The 18,920-nt window shown below is 37.9% G+C and overlaps 3 protein-coding genes across 4 annotated transcripts in view; 2 read left to right on the plus strand and 1 right to left on the minus strand.

The window, feature by feature from the left end:
* The window catches only part of LOC118937847 (NLR family CARD domain-containing protein 3-like), a 527,060-nt gene that overhangs the window by 61,884 nt on the left and 446,256 nt on the right, over positions 1-18,920 (minus strand). The window lies entirely within an intron of this gene.
* The window catches only part of LOC110516410 (NLR family CARD domain-containing protein 3-like), a 66,600-nt gene that overhangs the window by 20,419 nt on the left and 27,261 nt on the right, over positions 1-18,920 (plus strand). The gene's annotated exons all lie outside the window — the stretch shown is intronic.
* LOC149979032 (stonustoxin subunit beta-like) lies at positions 543-18,086 on the plus strand. The gene is made up of 3 exons (XM_090197894.1): positions 543-647; positions 2,751-2,797; positions 16,773-18,086. The coding sequence occupies exons 1-3, from the start codon at positions 598-600 to the stop codon at positions 17,432-17,434; spliced, it is 759 nt and encodes a 252-aa protein (XP_090054020.1). The 5' UTR covers positions 543-597; the 3' UTR covers positions 17,435-18,086.

Here is an 18,920-nt window from a genome sequence, read left to right on the forward strand (position 1 = left end):
ATTACTGTGTAAAACCTAGCAGTACTACTGATTTCTCTGAGAGTGAGGCAGATATATATTATTACTGTGTAAAACCTAGCAGTACTACTGATTTCTCTGAGAGTGAGGCAGGTATATATTATTACTGTGTAAAACCTAGCAGTACTACTGATTTCTCTGAGAGTGAGGCAGATATATATTATTACTGTGTAAAACCTAGCAGTACTACTGATTTCTCTGAGAGTGAGGCAGATATATATTATTACTGTGTAAAACCTAGCAGTACTACTGATTTCTCTGAGAGTGAGACAGATATATAGCATTTAGCAATATAAACATGATTATTTTTCTCTCTGAAATGAAACATCAAGTGAAAGACATTAAACAAATACATGCCTGTCATTGAACGACCCCATGTCATGATTAGATAGTGAAAAAACATCTCATTCATAATTTATATAAACAATAAAGCTAATTTACGAACATTTCTGAAAAGTGACATTTTTTTAATCTCAGCTCAGAGAAGATGAGATGTAATGTTTGTCTCTGTTGTGTTGAAGACCAATCAAGCAGGAGATTCCAGCCTCCCCTGTATCCAGCTGTGAGAGTGACCAGTCTATGGAACCTCCTATATTCTTTAGAGAGGGAGACTTTTCTACTGAACAAAGGTAAGAAGAACTCATGGGTCCTGGTCAGTGAGTTAAACAACACTGTCTCTAGTAATTTATCTTCTCCCATTTTCCCATTTATTGTTGCTGTTTTCATAATCCATAGGCTAATCATTTTGTCCATTTGCATAGTCCTAAAACAATATTAAACAACACAACATTCCCTCCCTGTGTGTGTGTGTGTGTGTGTGTGTGTGTGTGTGTGTGTGTGTGTGTGTGTGTGTGTGTGTGTGTGTGTGTGTGTGTGTGTGTGTATGTGTGTATGTGTGTGTGTGTGTGTGTGTGTGTGTGTGTGCGTGCGTGCGTGCGTGTGTGCGTGTCTGTGTGTGTGCACTCCCTGGATGAGGAGATGTAATCTCTATCCTGATTGCCTAGTCACTTTTACCCCTACCAACATGTACATATTACCTCAATTATAGTCTCAATATTACCTCAACTACCTGGTACCCCTGCACAATGACTCAGTACTGGTACTCCTTATAGTCTCATTATTACCTCAACTACCTGGTACCCTGCGCATTGACTCAGTACTGGTACTCCTTATAATCTCATTATTACCTCAACTACCTGGTACCCTGCACATTGACTCAGTACTGGTACTCCTTATAGTCTCATTAATACCTCAACTACCTGGTACCCTGCACATTGACTCAGTACTGGTACTCCTTATAGTCTCATTATTACCTCAACTACCTGGTACCCTGCGCATTGACTCAGTACTGGTACTCCTTATAATCTCATTATTACCTCAACTACCTGGTACCCTGCACATTGACTCAGTACTGGTACTCCTTATAGTCTCATTAATACCTCAACTACCTGGTACCCTGCACATTGACTCAGTACTGGTTCTCCTTATAGTCTCATTATTACCTCAACTACCTGGTACCCCTGCACATTGACTCAGTACTGGTACTCCTTATAGTCTCATTAATACCTCAACTACCTGGTACCCTGCACATTGACTCAGTACTGGTTCTCCTTATAGTCTCATTATTACCTCAACTACCTGGTACCCCTGCACATTGACTCAGTACTGGTACTCCTTATAGCCTCATTATTACCTCAACTACCTGGTAGACCTGCACATTGACTCAGGACTGGTACTCCGTATAGTCTCATTATTACCTCAACTACCTGGTACCCCTGCACATTGACTCAGTACTGGTACTCCTTATAGTCTCATTATTACCTCAACTACCTGGTACCCCTGCACATTGACTCAGTACTGGTACTCCTTATAGCCTCATTATTACCTCAACTACCTGGTAGACCTGCACATTGACTCAGGACTGGTACTCCGTATAGTCTCTGGCCCTGAGATATGAATGACGCAGTTACAGAGACTACAACAAAACATGCTAATCTCTCACCATTACCAATAACAGAGGCTACAACAAAACATGCTAACCTCTCACCATTACCAATAACAGAGGCTACAACAAAACATGTTAACCTCTCACCATTACCAATAACAGAGGCTACAACAACACATGCTAACCTCTCACCATTACCAATAACAGAGACAACAACAAAACATGCTAACCTCTCACCATTACCAATAACAGAGGCTACAACAAAACATGCTAACCTCTCAACATTACCAATAACAGAGACTACAACAAAACATGCTAACCTCTCACCATTACCAATAACAGAGGCTCCAACAAAACATGCTAACCTCTCACCATTACCAATAACAGAGGCTCCAACAAAACATGCTAACCTCTCACCATTACCAATAACAGAAGCTACAACAAAACATGCTAACCTCTCACCATTACCAATAACAGAGACTATAACAAAACATGCTAACCTCTCACCATTACCAATAACAGAAGCTACAACAACACATGCTAACCTCTCAACATTACCAATAACAAAGGGGGTCAGATCTTTGTGCCTCTGTAACTTTCTCATTCATCATCATTCACGATTCATTAATAATTATTCATAATCATGGTAGCATCCACATGAATGTAGAAGTGTTCAAACATTCTGACCACCACTTGGACAAAGGTGTGTGTGTGTGTGTGTGTGTGTGTGTGTGTGTGTGTGTGTGTATCCCTCAATGACTGTCTGTTCTTCTGCTTACCGCTACAGTTTGGAACATGGTGGAGAGAACAGAATGAAACCTGGGCTTAGAAAATGTGAGTGTTGACTGCTGTGAAAAATATGACTAAGAATAAGTCTTAATTCAAGTAAGGGAATACCCCCCTGATTTGGACAAAAACAAATGGCGGTATATTGGCATTGGACAAACCATATACACGATGGTCAATACCACCCAATTTGGCGTTGATTCATGCAAAGTATATTGCAAATGCCATATGGCAATTGCCAATTGTAACACTTCAAAATTCCAATAGGGGGCGTGTGCGTTCCACCGGGGCATTTCATATTGCAAATGGCACCCAAGTCAACATCCAAAAGCCAAATTTTGAAAATTGACATTTTTTAAAAAAAACTTAAAAACCCTTAAAAAAGTGCTTTCTGGACCTTTTTTCGAAATTCTTTCGAGTTTTTTGTCAATTACACATGGGTAAGTACTGTATGAGTATACTTTTGTCATCATATATATATATTTTTTAAGTACATGCGCATAAGGCATATGTTTTGTCCATTTGCAATATGATTTCATAGGAAGTCAAAAGTCAAAAGTCAAAAATGTCAAAATTTGGTAAAAAACTTCACACATCCTTAAAAAAGTGCTTTCTGGACCTTTTTTCAAAATTCTTTCGATTTTTGTGTCAATTACACATGTATAAGAACTTTATCAACATACTTTAGTCATACTTTATTATCATATATATATATATTTTTTTACTTGTGCATAAGGCATATGTTTTCTCCATTTGGAATATGATTTCATAGGAAGTCAAAAGTCAAAAGTCAAAAATGTCAAAATTTGGTAAAAAACTTCATACATCCTTAAAAAAGTGCTTTCTTGACCTTTTTTCAAAATTCTTTCGATTTTTGTGTCAATAACACATGTATAAGAACTTTATCAACATACTTTAGTCATGCTTTATTATCATATTTTTTTTACTTGTGCATAAGGCATATGTTTTCTCCATTTGCAATATGATGTCATAGGAAGTCAAAAGTCTAAGTCAAAAGTAAATATTTTCCTCCGTGCAACTGATGATCTAAAATGTGCAACAAAATTTTTTGGATTTTTTTTGTTTATGTTTCCTTACTTTTTCAAAGTCACTGTGCATTTGCAATATGTTTTAATGGGCAGATACCATCACGAATTTGTCATGCTCAAAATTCAAACTTTACTTTGCTCAAACTATACCTTGGTCAACTTGTATTACATATTTCTTTTTGTTTTACTTGTGCATAAGGCATATGTTTTCTCCATTTGCAATATGATGTCATAGGAAGTCAAAAGTCAAAGTCAAAAGTAAACATTTTCCTCCGTGCACCTGGTGATCTGAAATGTGCACCTGGTGACCTGAAATGTGCACCTGGTGATCTAAAATATGCAACTGGTAACCCAAAAAAAAAAATGTGGGATGTTTTTTTGTTTATGTTTCCTTACTTTTTCAAAGTCACTGTACATTTGCAATATGTTTTAATGGGCAGGTACCATCACGAATTTGTCATGCTCAAAATTCAAACTTTACTTTGCTCAAACTATACCTTGGTCAACTTGTATTACATATTTCTTTTTGTTTTACTTGTGCATAAGGCATATGTTTTCTCCATTTGCAATATGATGTCATAGGAAGTCAAAAGTCAAAGTCAAAAGTAAATATTTTCCTCCGTGCACCTGGTGATCTGAAATGTGCACCTGGTGACCTGAAATGTGCACCTGGTGATCTAAAATATGCAACTGGTAACCCAAAAAAAAAATTTTGGGATGTTTTTTTGTTTATGTTTCCTTACTTTTTCAAAGTCACTGTGCATTTGCAATATGTTTTAATGGGCAGGTACCATCACGAATTTGTCATGCTCAGAATTCAAGCTTGTGATCTAAAATATGCAGCTGGTTACCCAACATTTTTTGGGATGTTTTTTTGTTTATGTTTCCTTACTTTTTCAAAGTCTCTGTGCATTTGCAATATGTTTTAATGGGCAGGTACCATCACGAATTTGTTTATCGAATTTGTTTATGTTTCCTTACTTTTTCAAAGTCACTGTACATTTGCAATATGTTTCAATGGGCAGGTACCATCACGAATTTGTCATGCTCAAAATTTTTTAGATGTATTTTTTTTTGTTTCTTACTTTTTCAAAGTCACTGTGCATTTGGAATATGTTTTAATGGACAGGTACCATCACGAATTTGTTTATCGAATTTGTTTATGTTTCCTTACTTTTTCAAAGTCACTGTGCATTTGCAATATGTTTCAATGGGCAGGTACCATCACGAATTTGTCATGCTCAAAATTTTTTAGATGTATTTTTTTTTGTTTCCTTACTTTTTCAAAGTCACTGTGCATTTGGAATATGTTTTAATGGGCAGGTACCATCACGAATTTGTCATGCTCAAAAAATTTTAGATGTATTTTTTTTTGTTTCTTACTTTTTCAAAGTCACTGTGCATTTGGAATATGTTTTAATGGGCAGGTACCATCACGAATTTGTTTATCGAATTTGTTTATGTTTCCTTACTTTTTCAAAGTCACTGTGCATTTGCAATATGTTTCAATGGGCAGGTACCATCACGAATTTGTCATGCTCAAAAAATTTTAGATGTATTTTTTTTTGTTTCTTACTTTTTCAAAGTCACTGTGCATTTGGAATATGTTTTAATGGGCAGGTACCATCACGAATTTGTTTATCGAATTTGTTTATGTTTCCTTACTTTTTCAAAGTCACTGTGCATTTGCAATATGTTTCAATGGGCAGGTACCATCACGAATTTGTCATGCTCAAAATTTTTTAGATGTATTTTTTTTTGTTTCCTTACTTTTTCAAAGTCACTGTGCATTTGGAATATGTTTTAATGGGCAGGTACCATCACGAATTTGTTTATCGAATTTGTTTATGTTTCCTTACTTTTTCAAAGTCACTGTGCATTTGCAATATGTTTCAATGGGCAGGTACCATCACGAATTTGTTTATCGAATTTGTTTATGTTTCCTTACTTTTTCAAAGTCACTGTGCATTTGCAATATGTTTCAATGGGCAGGTACCATCACGAATTTGTCATGCTCAAAAAATTTTAGATGTATTTTTTTTTGTTTCTTACTTTTTCAAAGTCACTGTGCATTTGGAATATGTTTTAATGGGCAGGTACCATCACGAATTTGTTTATCGAATTTGTTTATGTTTCCTTACTTTTTCAAAGTCACTGTGCATTTGCAATATGTTTCAATGGGCAGGTACCATCACGAATTTGTCATGCTCAAAAAATTTTAGATGTATTTTTTTTTGTTTCTTACTTTTTCAAAGTCACTGTGCATTTGGAATATGTTTTAATGGGCAGGTACCATCACGAATTTGTTTATCGAATTTGTTTATGTTTCCTTACTTTTTCAAAGTCACTGTGCATTTGCAATATGTTTCAATGGGCAGGTACCATCACGAATTTGTTTATCGAATTTGTTTATGTTTCCTTACTTTTTCAAAGTCACTGTGCATTTGCAATATGTTTCAATGGGCAGGTACCATCACGAATTTGTCATGCTCAAAATTTTTTAGATGTATTTTTTTTTGTTTCTTACTTTTTCAAAGTCACTGTGCATTTGGAATATGTTTTAATGGGCAGGTACCATCACGAATTTGTTTATCGAATTTGTTTATGTTTCCTTACTTTTTCAAAGTCACTGTGCATTTGCAATATGTTTCAATGGGCAGGTACCATCACGAATTTGTCATGCTCAAAAAATTTTAGATGTATTTTTTTTTGTTTCTTACTTTTTCAAAGTCACTGTGCATTTGGAATATGTTTTAATGGGCAGGTACCATCACGAATTTGTTTATCGAATTTGTTTATGTTTCCTTACTTTTTCAAAGTCACTGTGCATTTGCAATATGTTTCAATGGGCAGGTACCATCACGAATTTGTTTATCGAATTTGTTTATGTTTCCTTACTTTTTCAAAGTCACTGTGCATTTGCAATATGTTTCAATGGGCAGGTACCATCACGAATTTGTCATGCTCAAAATTTTTTAGATGTATTTTTTTTTGTTTCTTACTTTTTCAAAGTCACTGTGCATTTGGAATATGTTTTAATGGGCAGGTACCATCACGAATTTGTTTATCGAATTTGTTTATGTTTCCTTACTTTTTCAAAGTCACTGTGCATTTGCAATATGTTTCAATGGGCAGGTACCATCACGAATTTGTCATGCTCAAAAAATTTTAGATGTATTTTTTTTTGTTTCTTACTTTTTCAAAGTCACTGTGCATTTGGAATATGTTTTAATGGGCAGGTACCATCACGAATTTGTTTATCGAATTTGTTTATGTTTCCTTACTTTTTCAAAGTCACTGTGCATTTGCAATATGTTTCAATGGGCAGGTACCATCACGAATTTGTTTATCGAATTTGTTTATGTTTCCTTACTTTTTCAAAGTCACTGTGCATTTGCAATATGTTTCAATGGGCAGGTACCATCACGAATTTGTCATGCTCAAAATTTTTTAGATGTATTTTTTTTTGTTTCTTACTTTTTCAAAGTCACTGTGCATTTGGAATATGTTTTAATGGGCAGGTACCATCACGAATTTGTTTATCGAATTTGTTTATGTTTCCTTACTTTTTCAAAGTCACTGTGCATTTGCAATATGTTTCAATGGGCAGGTACCATCACGAATTTGTCATGCTCAAAAAATTTTAGATGTATTTTTTTTTGTTTCTTACTTTTTCAAAGTCACTGTGCATTTGGAATATGTTTTAATGGGCAGGTACCATCACGAATTTGTTTATCGAATTTGTTTATGTTTCCTTACTTTTTCAAAGTCACTGTGCATTTGCAATATGTTTCAATGGGCAGGTACCATCACGAATTTGTCATGCTCAAAAAATTTTAGATGTATTTTTTTTTGTTTCTTACTTTTTCAAAGTCACTGTGCATTTGGAATATGTTTTAATGGGCAGGTACCATCACGAATTTGTTTATCGAATTTGTTTATGTTTCCTTACTTTTTCAAAGTCACTGTGCATTTGCAATATGTTTCAATGGGCAGGTACCATCACGAATTTGTTTATCGAATTTGTTTATGTTTCCTTACTTTTTCAAAGTCACTGTGCATTTGCAATATGTTTCAATGGGCAGGTACCATCACGAATTTGTCATGCTCAAAATTTTTTAGATGTATTTTTTTTTGTTTCTTACTTTTTCAAAGTCACTGTGCATTTGGAATATGTTTTAATGGGCAGGTACCATCACGAATTTGTTTATCGAATTTGTTTATGTTTCCTTACTTTTTCAAAGTCACTGTGCATTTGCAATATGTTTCAATGGGCAGGTACCATCACGAATTTGTCATGCTCAAAAAATTTTAGATGTATTTTTTTTTGTTTCTTACTTTTTCAAAGTCACTGTGCATTTGGAATATGTTTTAATGGGCAGGTACCATCACGAATTTGTTTATCGAATTTGTTTATGTTTCCTTACTTTTTCAAAGTCACTGTGCATTTGCAATATGTTTCAATGGGCAGGTACCATCACGAATTTGTCATGCTCAAAAAATTTTAGATGTATTTTTTTTTGTTTCTTACTTTTTCAAAGTCACTGTGCATTTGGAATATGTTTTAATGGGCAGGTACCATCACGAATTTGTTTATCGAATTTGTTTATGTTTCCTTACTTTTTCAAAGTCACTGTGCATTTGCAATATGTTTCAATGGGCAGGTACCATCACGAATTTGTTTATCGAATTTGTTTATGTTTCCTTACTTTTTCAAAGTCACTGTGCATTTGCAATATGTTTCAATGGGCAGGTACCATCACGAATTTGTCATGCTCAAAATTTTTTAGATGTATTTTTTTTTGTTTCTTACTTTTTCAAAGTCACTGTGCATTTGGAATATGTTTTAATGGGCAGGTACCATCACGAATTTGTTTATCGAATTTGTTTATGTTTCCTTACTTTTTCAAAGTCACTGTGCATTTGCAATATGTTTCAATGGGCAGGTACCATCACGAATTTGTCATGCTCAAAAAATTTTAGATGTATTTTTTTTTGTTTCTTACTTTTTCAAAGTCACTGTGCATTTGGAATATGTTTTAATGGGCAGGTACCATCACGAATTTGTTTATCGAATTTGTTTATGTTTCCTTACTTTTTCAAAGTCACTGTGCATTTGCAATATGTTTCAATGGGCAGGTACCATCACGAATTTGTCATGCTCAAAATTTTTTAGATGTATTTTTTTTTGTTTCCTTACTTTTTCAAAGTCACTGTGCATTTGGAATATGTTTTAATGGGCAGGTACCATCACGAATTTGTTTATCGAATTTGTTTATGTTTCCTTACTTTTTCAAAGTCACTGTGCATTTGCAATATGTTTCAATGGGCAGGTACCATCACGAATTTGTTTATCGAATTTGTTTATGTTTCCTTACTTTTTCAAAGTCACTGTGCATTTGCAATATGTTTCAATGGGCAGGTACCATCACGAATTTGTCATGCTCAAAAAATTTTAGATGTATTTTTTTTTGTTTCTTACTTTTTCAAAGTCACTGTGCATTTGGAATATGTTTTAATGGGCAGGTACCATCACGAATTTGTTTATCGAATTTGTTTATGTTTCCTTACTTTTTCAAAGTCACTGTGCATTTGCAATATGTTTCAATGGGCAGGTACCATCACGAATTTGTTTATCGAATTTGTTTATGTTTCCTTACTTTTTCAAAGTCACTGTGCATTTGCAATATGTTTCAATGGGCAGGTACCATCACGAATTTGTCATGCTCAAAATTTTTTAGATGTATTTTTTTTTGTTTCTTACTTTTTCAAAGTCACTGTGCATTTGGAATATGTTTTAATGGGCAGGTACCATCACGAATTTGTTTATCGAATTTGTTTATGTTTCCTTACTTTTTCAAAGTCACTGTGCATTTGCAATATGTTTCAATGGGCAGGTACCATCACGAATTTGTCATGCTCAAAAAATTTTAGATGTATTTTTTTTTGTTTCTTACTTTTTCAAAGTCACTGTGCATTTGGAATATGTTTTAATGGGCAGGTACCATCACGAATTTGTTTATCGAATTTGTTTATGTTTCCTTACTTTTTCAAAGTCACTGTGCATTTGCAATATGTTTCAATGGGCAGGTACCATCACGAATTTGTCATGCTCAAAAAATTTTAGATGTATTTTTTTTTGTTTCTTACTTTTTCAAAGTCACTGTGCATTTGGAATATGTTTTAATGGGCAGGTACCATCACGAATTTGTTTATCGAATTTGTTTATGTTTCCTTACTTTTTCAAAGTCACTGTGCATTTGCAATATGTTTCAATGGGCAGGTACCATCACGAATTTGTTTATCGAATTTGTTTATGTTTCCTTACTTTTTCAAAGTCACTGTGCATTTGCAATATGTTTCAATGGGCAGGTACCATCACGAATTTGTCATGCTCAAAATTTTTTAGATGTATTTTTTTTTGTTTCTTACTTTTTCAAAGTCACTGTGCATTTGGAATATGTTTTAATGGGCAGGTACCATCACGAATTTGTTTATCGAATTTGTTTATGTTTCCTTACTTTTTCAAAGTCACTGTGCATTTGCAATATGTTTCAATGGGCAGGTACCATCACGAATTTGTCATGCTCAAAAAATTTTAGATGTATTTTTTTTTGTTTCTTACTTTTTCAAAGTCACTGTGCATTTGGAATATGTTTTAATGGGCAGGTACCATCACGAATTTGTTTATCGAATTTGTTTATGTTTCCTTACTTTTTCAAAGTCACTGTGCATTTGCAATATGTTTCAATGGGCAGGTACCATCACGAATTTGTCATGCTCAAAATTTTTTAGATGTATTTTTTTTTGTTTCCTTACTTTTTCAAAGTCACTGTGCATTTGGAATATGTTTTAATGGGCAGGTACCATCACGAATTTGTTTATCGAATTTGTTTATGTTTCCTTACTTTTTCAAAGTCACTGTGCATTTGCAATATGTTTCAATGGGCAGGTACCATCACGAATTTGTTTATCGAATTTGTTTATGTTTCCTTACTTTTTCAAAGTCACTGTGCATTTGCAATATGTTTCAATGGGCAGGTACCATCACGAATTTGTCATGCTCAAAAAATTTTAGATGTATTTTTTTTTGTTTCCTTACTTTTTCAAAGTCACTGTGCATTTGGAATATGTTTCAATGGGCAGGTACCATCACGAATTTGTCATGCTCAAAAAATTTTAGATGTATTTTTTTTTGTTTCTTACTTTTTCAAAGTCACTGTGCATTTGCAATATGTTTTAATGGGCAGGTACCATCACGAATTTGTCATGCTATAAAAATCCTGCAGGAATGTGAAATTGACTGGCCCGATGAACTCGGGATGGCTTTGCAGTGATTCTGGGTCATCTCAATCGCTCGTTTGGGTTGATTTCAGAATGTCGCTTTTGGTGATGTTTTTTCACTATAGAATCATATTGCAAATGTACAAGAGTCAAGTGGACAAGAGTCCATCAGTCAATTAGATATCATTCTGACCACCAAACTGATACAAACTGACACCAAACCCACTTTTTCCAACTCGTTTAGTAGCCAACTATTACATACTTCAGAGCTGGCCCAAAATTCACAACGCCTTCGGTACAAACCATAAAAAAACCATAAAACACGTAGTTACGTTCTAGCTGCGGGTCCATTTCTTATGTTATGTGTTGGCCTAGCTGAGGCGACCCCGAATCCCAAGTTTCGGCTCGATAGGTCATTTGGTGTCCGAGAAAAACCCTAATTGGTGCTGAAAATCCACTATTTTCCATGACTTGCTACGGGGTCCTTGAATGAGATATCGGACAGAAACGTTGGGGTCTGTCTATATGGGCCGAGACGTTCGCAATGCACCTAGTCTTGCGACTCTGGGACATTTCTAAATGTCGTCATTTTCGTGATGCAAAAATGAATTGAAGTTATTTCAAATGTACGAGGCTGTTTCTCGGTCCGAGAACCGTCTAGAGCCACGTAACTCGCCACGCACCATGGCCCGGAGGTCTAGAACAGGTTTCTAAAGTTTCGGAACTCTAGGTCCGACCGTTCTTTTTTAGCTCCAACAAAGCTAACTATTGGAGCCACTGTCTGTCTCTACGCACCCCAATACGTCCCTCCATCCAAGTTGTGTTTTAGTGCAATTTTTTTTCCTTTGATTTTTTTTGGGAAAAATGACTGATTTACAGTTCATGGGGGTTGCCTAATCACACATATGAAGTTTTGGAAAGATCAGACTTCTTTAACCCTTCGAAACAGCCCCTGAGACACCAATTATGGCACTTCCGGTTGGCACAGGAAGTTATAAATCAACACATATCATCATTGGGGTATGCTGTTACAGAATCCTGAGTTTTAAGTCCTTACGTTAAGAATTGACTGATCTACACAGGGTTGAATGCACTATGTCTATCAAACTGCATGCATTGTATGGGTAAACACTTTTAGGGGAATTTTAACCACTTCCGGTTGGTCCAGGAAGCTTAGAATCAACACAGGTAGACCTCATAGTGGCCTGATGGACTGGTACCGAAGACAGGTTCATACGGCATTCATAACCCACATAGGCCTCAGGTTGAAATTAGGGGTGCAGGCAATGTATTCCTATGGGGAGAGATGACACTGTAATCTGTGAGATCAAAAAACACTGTTTTACTGTGAAGGGTTAATGCCACACGGTCAAGGTTAGGCTTGTTGAGATCGGGAGGACCTTAGGAACATTCAAGTGGTGGAATTTTTCTTCTCACCCTAACGGTTCTCTCACTGTCACTCAAAAGCAAATGACATTGTGGTGCAGGCTTCATTTTGGGCCTTCTATTCTAATGGTTGCTGCGCCTAGACCGAGCGAGCTACGGTCAAGCGGGATAGCTCGTTGAACTCAGAACAGTCTGGAGACTATGGTGATGCCATTTTTTGTGTTGATTTCAGAATGCCATTTTGGTGATGGTCCCTCTCCGTTTAAACATATTGCAAATGTACAAAAGTCAACTAGCAAGTCAGTGTCCATCAGTCAATTAGATGTCATTATGACACCAAATGGATATCAATTGACACCAAACCCACTTTTTCCTACTCATTTAGTAGCCAACTATCACATATGTCAGAGCAGGCCCATAATTCACAGCGCCTCTAGTTGAAAACATAATAAAAAGGTAAAACACATAGTTACGTTCTAGCTGCGGGTCCAGTTCGGACATTATGTGAAGTCCTATGTGAGGCGACCCCGAATCCCGAGTTTCGGCTCGATAGGTCATTTGGTGTCCGAGAAAAACCCTAATTGGTGCTGAAAATCCACTTATTTCCATGCCTTGCTACGGGGTCCTTGAACGAGCTATCGGACAGAAACTTTGGGGTCCGTCTCTATGGGCCGAGCCGGTTTCAACGCACCTAGCCTTGCGTCTCTGAGACTTTTCTAAACGTCGTCATTTTCGTGATGCAAAAATGAATTGAAGTTATTCCAAATGTACGAGGCTGTTTCTCGGTCCGAGAACCGTCTAGAGCCACGTAACTCGCCACGCACCATGGCCCGGAGGTCTAGAACAGGTTTCTAAAGTTTCGGAACTCTAGGTCCGACCGTTCTTTTTTAGCTCCAACAAAGCTAACTATTGCGGCCACTGTCTGTCTCTACGCACCCCAATACGTCCCTCCATCCAAGTTGTGTTTTAGTGCAATTTTTTTTTCCTTTGATTTTTTTGGGGAAAAATGACTGATTTACAGTTCATGGGGGTTGCCTAATCACATATATGAAGTTTTGGACAGATCTGAATTTTTTAACCCTTCGAAACAGCCCCTGAGACACCAATTATGGCACTTCCGGTTGGCACAGGAAGCTATAAATCACCACATGTCTTGATTGACATGGCCACTTACAGAATCCCGAGTTTTAAGTCTTTACGTTAAGAATTGACTGATCTACACAGGGTTGAATGCACAATGTCTATCAAACTGCATGCAATGTATGGGTAAACACTTTTAGGGTGATTTGAACCACTTCCGGTTGGTCCAGGAAGCTTAGAATCAACACAGGTAGACCTCATAGTGGCCTGATGGACTGGTACCGAAGACAGGTTCATACGGCATTCATAACCCACATAGGCCTCAGGTTGAAATTAAGGGTGCAGGCAATGTATTCCTATGGGGAGAGATGACACTGTAATCTGTGAGATCAAAAAACACTGTTTTACTGTTAAGGGTTAATGCCACACGGTCAAGGTTAGGCTTGTTCAGATCGGGAGGACCTTATGAACATTCCTATGGTGGAATTTTTCTTCTCACCCTAACGGTTCTCTCACTGTCACTCAAAAGCAAATGACATTGTGGGGCAGGCTTCATTTTGGGCCTAATATTCTAATGGTTGCTGCGCCTAGACCGAGCGAGCTACGGTCAAGCGGGATAGCTCGTTGAACTCAGCACAGTCTGGAGACTATGGTGATGCCATTTTTTGTGTTGATTTCAGAATGCCATTTTGGTGATGGTCCCTCTCTGTTTAAACATATTGCAAATGTTCAAAAGTCAACTAGCAAGTCAGTGTCCATCAGTCAATTAGATGTCATTATGACACCAAACCCACTGTTTCCTACTCATTTAGATGCCAACTATCATATATGTCAGAGCAGTCCCATAATTCACAGCGCCTCTAGTTTAAAACATAATAAAAAGGTAAAACACATAGTTACGTTCTAGCTGCGGGTCCAGTTCGGACATTATGTGAAGTCCTATGTGAGGCGACCCCGAATCCCGAGTTTCGGCTCGATAGGTCATTTGGTGTCCGAGAAAAACCCTAATTGGTGCTGAAAATCCACTTATTTCCATGCCTTGCTACGGGGTCCTTGAACGAGCTATCGGACAGAAACTTTGGGGTCCGTCTCTATGGGCCGAGCCGGTTTCAACGCACCTAGCCTTGCGTCTCTGAGACTTTTCTAAACGTCGTCATTTTCGTGATGCAAAAATGAATTGAAGTTATTGCGAATGTACGAGGCTGTTTCTCGGTCCGAGAACCGTCTAGAGCCACGTAACTCGCCACGCACCATGGCCCGGAGGTCTAGAACAGGTTTCTAAAGTTTCGGAACTCTAGGTCCGACCGTTCTTTTTTAGCTAGAACAAAGCTAACTATTGCGGCCACTGTCTGTCTCTACGCACCCCAATACGTCCCTCCATCCAAGTTGTGTTTTAGTGCGATTTTTTTTTCCTTTGATTTTTTTTGGGAAAAATGACTGATTTACAGTTCATGGGGGTTGCCTAATCACATATATGAAGTTTTGGACAGATCTGAATTTTTTAACCCTTCGAAACAGCCCCTGAGACACCAATTATGGCACTTCCGGTTGGCACAGGAAGTTATAAATCAACACATATCCTCATTGGGGTATGCTGTTACAGAATCCTGAGTTTTAAGTCCTTACGTTTAGAATTGACTGATCTACACAGGGTTGAATGCACTATGTCTATCAAACTGCATGCAGTGTATGGGTAAACACTTTTAGGGGCATTTGAACCACTTCCGGTTGGTCCAGGAAGCTTAGAATCGACACAGGTAGACCTCATAGTGGCCTGATGGACTGGTACCGAAGACAGGTTCATACGGCATTCATAACCCACATAGGCCTCAGGTTGAAATTAGGGGTGCAGGCAATGTATTCCTATGGGGAGAGATGACACTGTAATCTGTGAGATCAAAAAACCCTGTTTTACTGTGAAGGGTTAATGCCACACGGTCAAGGTTAGGCTTGTTGAGATCGGGAGGACCTTAGGAACATTCATGTGGTGGAATTTTTCTTCTCACCCTAACGGTTCTCTCACTGTCACTCAAAAGCAAATGACATTGTGGGGCAGGCTTCATTTTGGGCCTACTGTTCTAATGGTCGGTTATTGTGTTATTTCAGAAAATCATAGAAAATCACAGAAATGTCGCAGAGCTCCGCAGCACACTTTAAAAAGATTCGTATGAACACCCTGCAACTGGATCTGTAACCGTTGAAAAAAAAAAACGCCTATTTGTGACCATCACCAATTTGTCATTGTTCCGTTTCTCTTAAATGACGATAGATAAATGGCTGGTTCTTTTTTTATTGACACCGGAGGCTCCTTGGCTTTGACCCGAAGTGGAAAAATAATTTCTCTACTTCCATTTTAAGCCTTTAATCCCAGAAAAATGGCCGTAGCTCAAAAACCGTCGAGGCCTAGACGCCATCCCGTTCGGGGCCAACTGCCCCTTGAGCCAAACCTACGCTCGCCAAGTTTCGGCTTCGAAATATTTTCAGTTTTTGAGATAAGGCCCCGTCGCGATTCGTGATGTTTTGCCAAATTGCCATATGATTCCGTATGCCATCTGGTGGGAGTGTCCGGGACGGCGGAAAAACGGTCCGAAACTTGTTTTTTTTTTTAAACGGGAACCGAAAGTCCGACAAAGTTCATTTGATGACTTCCCGGTAGGTCTGGCCCTACCGCACGGCCCGACGCCGACCGCGAATTTTACAAACGATTTCGGACGTCGGGTAAGGGACCGTACATTTGCAATATGGACTTTCTCACTGATCATACACGAAATGCCGAAATGTTCCCTTAAGGTATGAGTTAAGTCAAAGTCAAAGACCACCATCATTACTGACTTGGTCATATTAAATATCAGCTGTAGTTCTACAGAAGCAGAAATCAGGGACACCAAAGTTTACAAAGAGTTGCTTTGTCAATGTGTGTGTGTGTGTTTGTGTGTGTGTGTGTGTGTGTGTGTGTGTGTGTGTGTGTGTGTGTGTGTGTGTGTGTGTGTGTGTGTGTGTGTGTGTGTGTGTTTGTGTGTGTGTGTGTGTGTAATTAATGGGAATAAGTGTGTTTTGTATTACCATACAGTATAACATATGATCATTCAACAAGTCTCAAGTTACCTTAACTTCTCCTTTTGATACCTAGAAACATCTACATTAAATTAATTAGTGAAAAGTGAGTTAACATTCTAATGTGAATGATGATGATTTCTAATATTGTGTCTGGTTTCATCCATCAGATGCCTGTGATCTCACACTGGACCCAAACACAGTATTCAGATACTGCTTTCTGTCTGAGGGGAACAAAAAGGTGACACATATGGGAAAGTACCATCCGTATCCTGATCACCCAGAGAGATTTGAGCGCTGTGGAGAGGTGCTGTGTAGAGAGAGTCTGACTGGGCGCTGTTACTGGGAGGTAGAGTGGAGTGGGAGGGGAGAGGAAGTGTGGACAGGGAGAAGGGTTGATATAGGAGTGACATATAAAGGAATCAGCAGGAGAGAAGGGGGTGATGACTGTTGGCTTGGATACAATGACAAGTCCTGGAGTCTGCGCTGCTCTGACAACAGTTACTCTGCCTGGCACAATAATAACTTCACTACTATAGACGTCCCCTCCTCCAGCTCCCACAGAGTAGGAGTGTATCTGGACTGGCCAGCCGACACTCTGTCCTTCTACAGAGTCTCCTCGGACACACTGACCCACCTGTACACATTCCACACCACATTCACTGAGCCCCTCTATCCAGGGTTTCATCTTTGGGGTTGTGGTGTCTCAGCGTCCCTGTGTCAGGTGATTCTGAATAACAATGACCTGAAGGATTCAGGAGTGGAGCTGCTCTCTGCTGGACTGGGGAATCCCCACTGTAAACTGGAGACTCTGAGGTCAGTATTCCTGTAGTTGGTCAACAAGTGATAACTGTTCACCAGATCCACATGTGTTTACCAGACACATAGTCCACACCATATGTGTTTGGACAGTGAAGCTTACAGTTTTAAATGTGGTGCTCTGCTCCAGCATTTTGGATTTGAGATATAATGTTTCATATTAGGTGACAGTACAGAATGTCACATTTTAATTAAAGGTATTTTCATACATATCTTTTTAACAGTTTAGAAATTAAAGCACTTTATGTATGTAGTTCTCCCATTTGAAGAAGTCTAAATTATTCTGACAAATTCACTTATAGTGTATTAAAGTAGTCATAAGTTTAGTATTTGGTCCCATATTCCATGCCTGCAGTGATTACATCAAGCTTGTGATTCTACTAACTTGTTAAATGCATTTATAGTTTGTCTTGGTTGTGTTTTAGATGTTTTCCTGATAGAAACTGAATGGTGAATAATGTCCTGTCATTTTGGAGTCACTTCACTTGTATTGTCAGTAAGAATAGAAGATGTTTCTGAACACTTCTACATTAATGTGGATGCTACCATGGTTATGACTCAGTACTGGTACTCCTTATAGTCTCATTATTACCTGAACTATCTAGTACCCTGCACATTGACTCAGGACTGGTACTCCTTATAGTCTCATTATTACCTCAACTACCTGGTACCCTGCACATTGACTCAGTACTGGTACTCCGTATAGTCTCTGGCCCTGAGATATGAATGACGCAGTTACAGAGACTATAACAAAACATGCTAATCTCTCACCATTACCAATAACAGAGGCTACAACAAAACATGCTAACCTCTCACCATTACCAATAACAGAGGCTACAACAAAACATGCTAACCTCTCACCATTACCAATAACAGAGGCTACAACAAAACATGCTAACCTCTCACCATTACCAATAACAGAGGCTACAACAAAACATGCTAACCTCTCACCATTACCAATAACAGAGGCTACAACAAAACATGCTAACCTCTCACCATTACCAATAACAGAGGCTACAACAAAACATGCTAACCTCTCACCATCACCAATAACAGAGGCTACAACAAAACATGCTAACCTCTCACCATTACCAATAACAGAGGCTTCAACAAAACATGCTAACCTCTCACCATTACCAATAACAGAGGCTACTACAAAACATGCTAATCTCTCACCATTACCAATAACAGAGGCTACAACAAAACATGCTAAACTCTCACCATTACCAATAACATAGGCTACAACAAAACATGCTAACCTCTCACCATTACCAATAACAGAGGCTACAACAAAACATGCTAACCTCTCACCATTACCAATAACAGAGACTACAACAAAACATGCTAACCTCTCACCATTACCAATAACAGAGACTACAACAAAACATGCTAACCTCTCACCATTACCAATAACAGAGGCTACAACAAAACATGCTAACCTCTCACCATTACCAAAAACCTAGGATACAACAAAACATGCTAACCTCTCACCATTACCA

Source organism: Oncorhynchus mykiss, chromosome 13, assembly GCF_057628025.1.
Source record: "Oncorhynchus mykiss isolate SJ-2025 chromosome 13, ASM5762802v1, whole genome shotgun sequence".
NCBI lineage: Eukaryota > Metazoa > Chordata > Actinopteri > Salmoniformes > Salmonidae > Oncorhynchus > Oncorhynchus mykiss.

Coding starts and splice junctions, on each gene's coding strand:
- LOC149979032 (XM_090197894.1), top strand. CDS start 598: ATGGAACCTCCTATATTCTTTAGAGAGGGAGACTTTTCTACTGAACAA. Junction 648..2,750: donor GACTTTTCTACTGAACAAAG/GTAAGAAGAACT, acceptor TTACCGCTACAG/TTTGGAACATGGTGGAGAGA. Junction 2,798..16,772: donor GAAACCTGGGCTTAGAAAAT/GTGAGTGTTGAC, acceptor TTCATCCATCAG/ATGCCTGTGATCTCACACTG.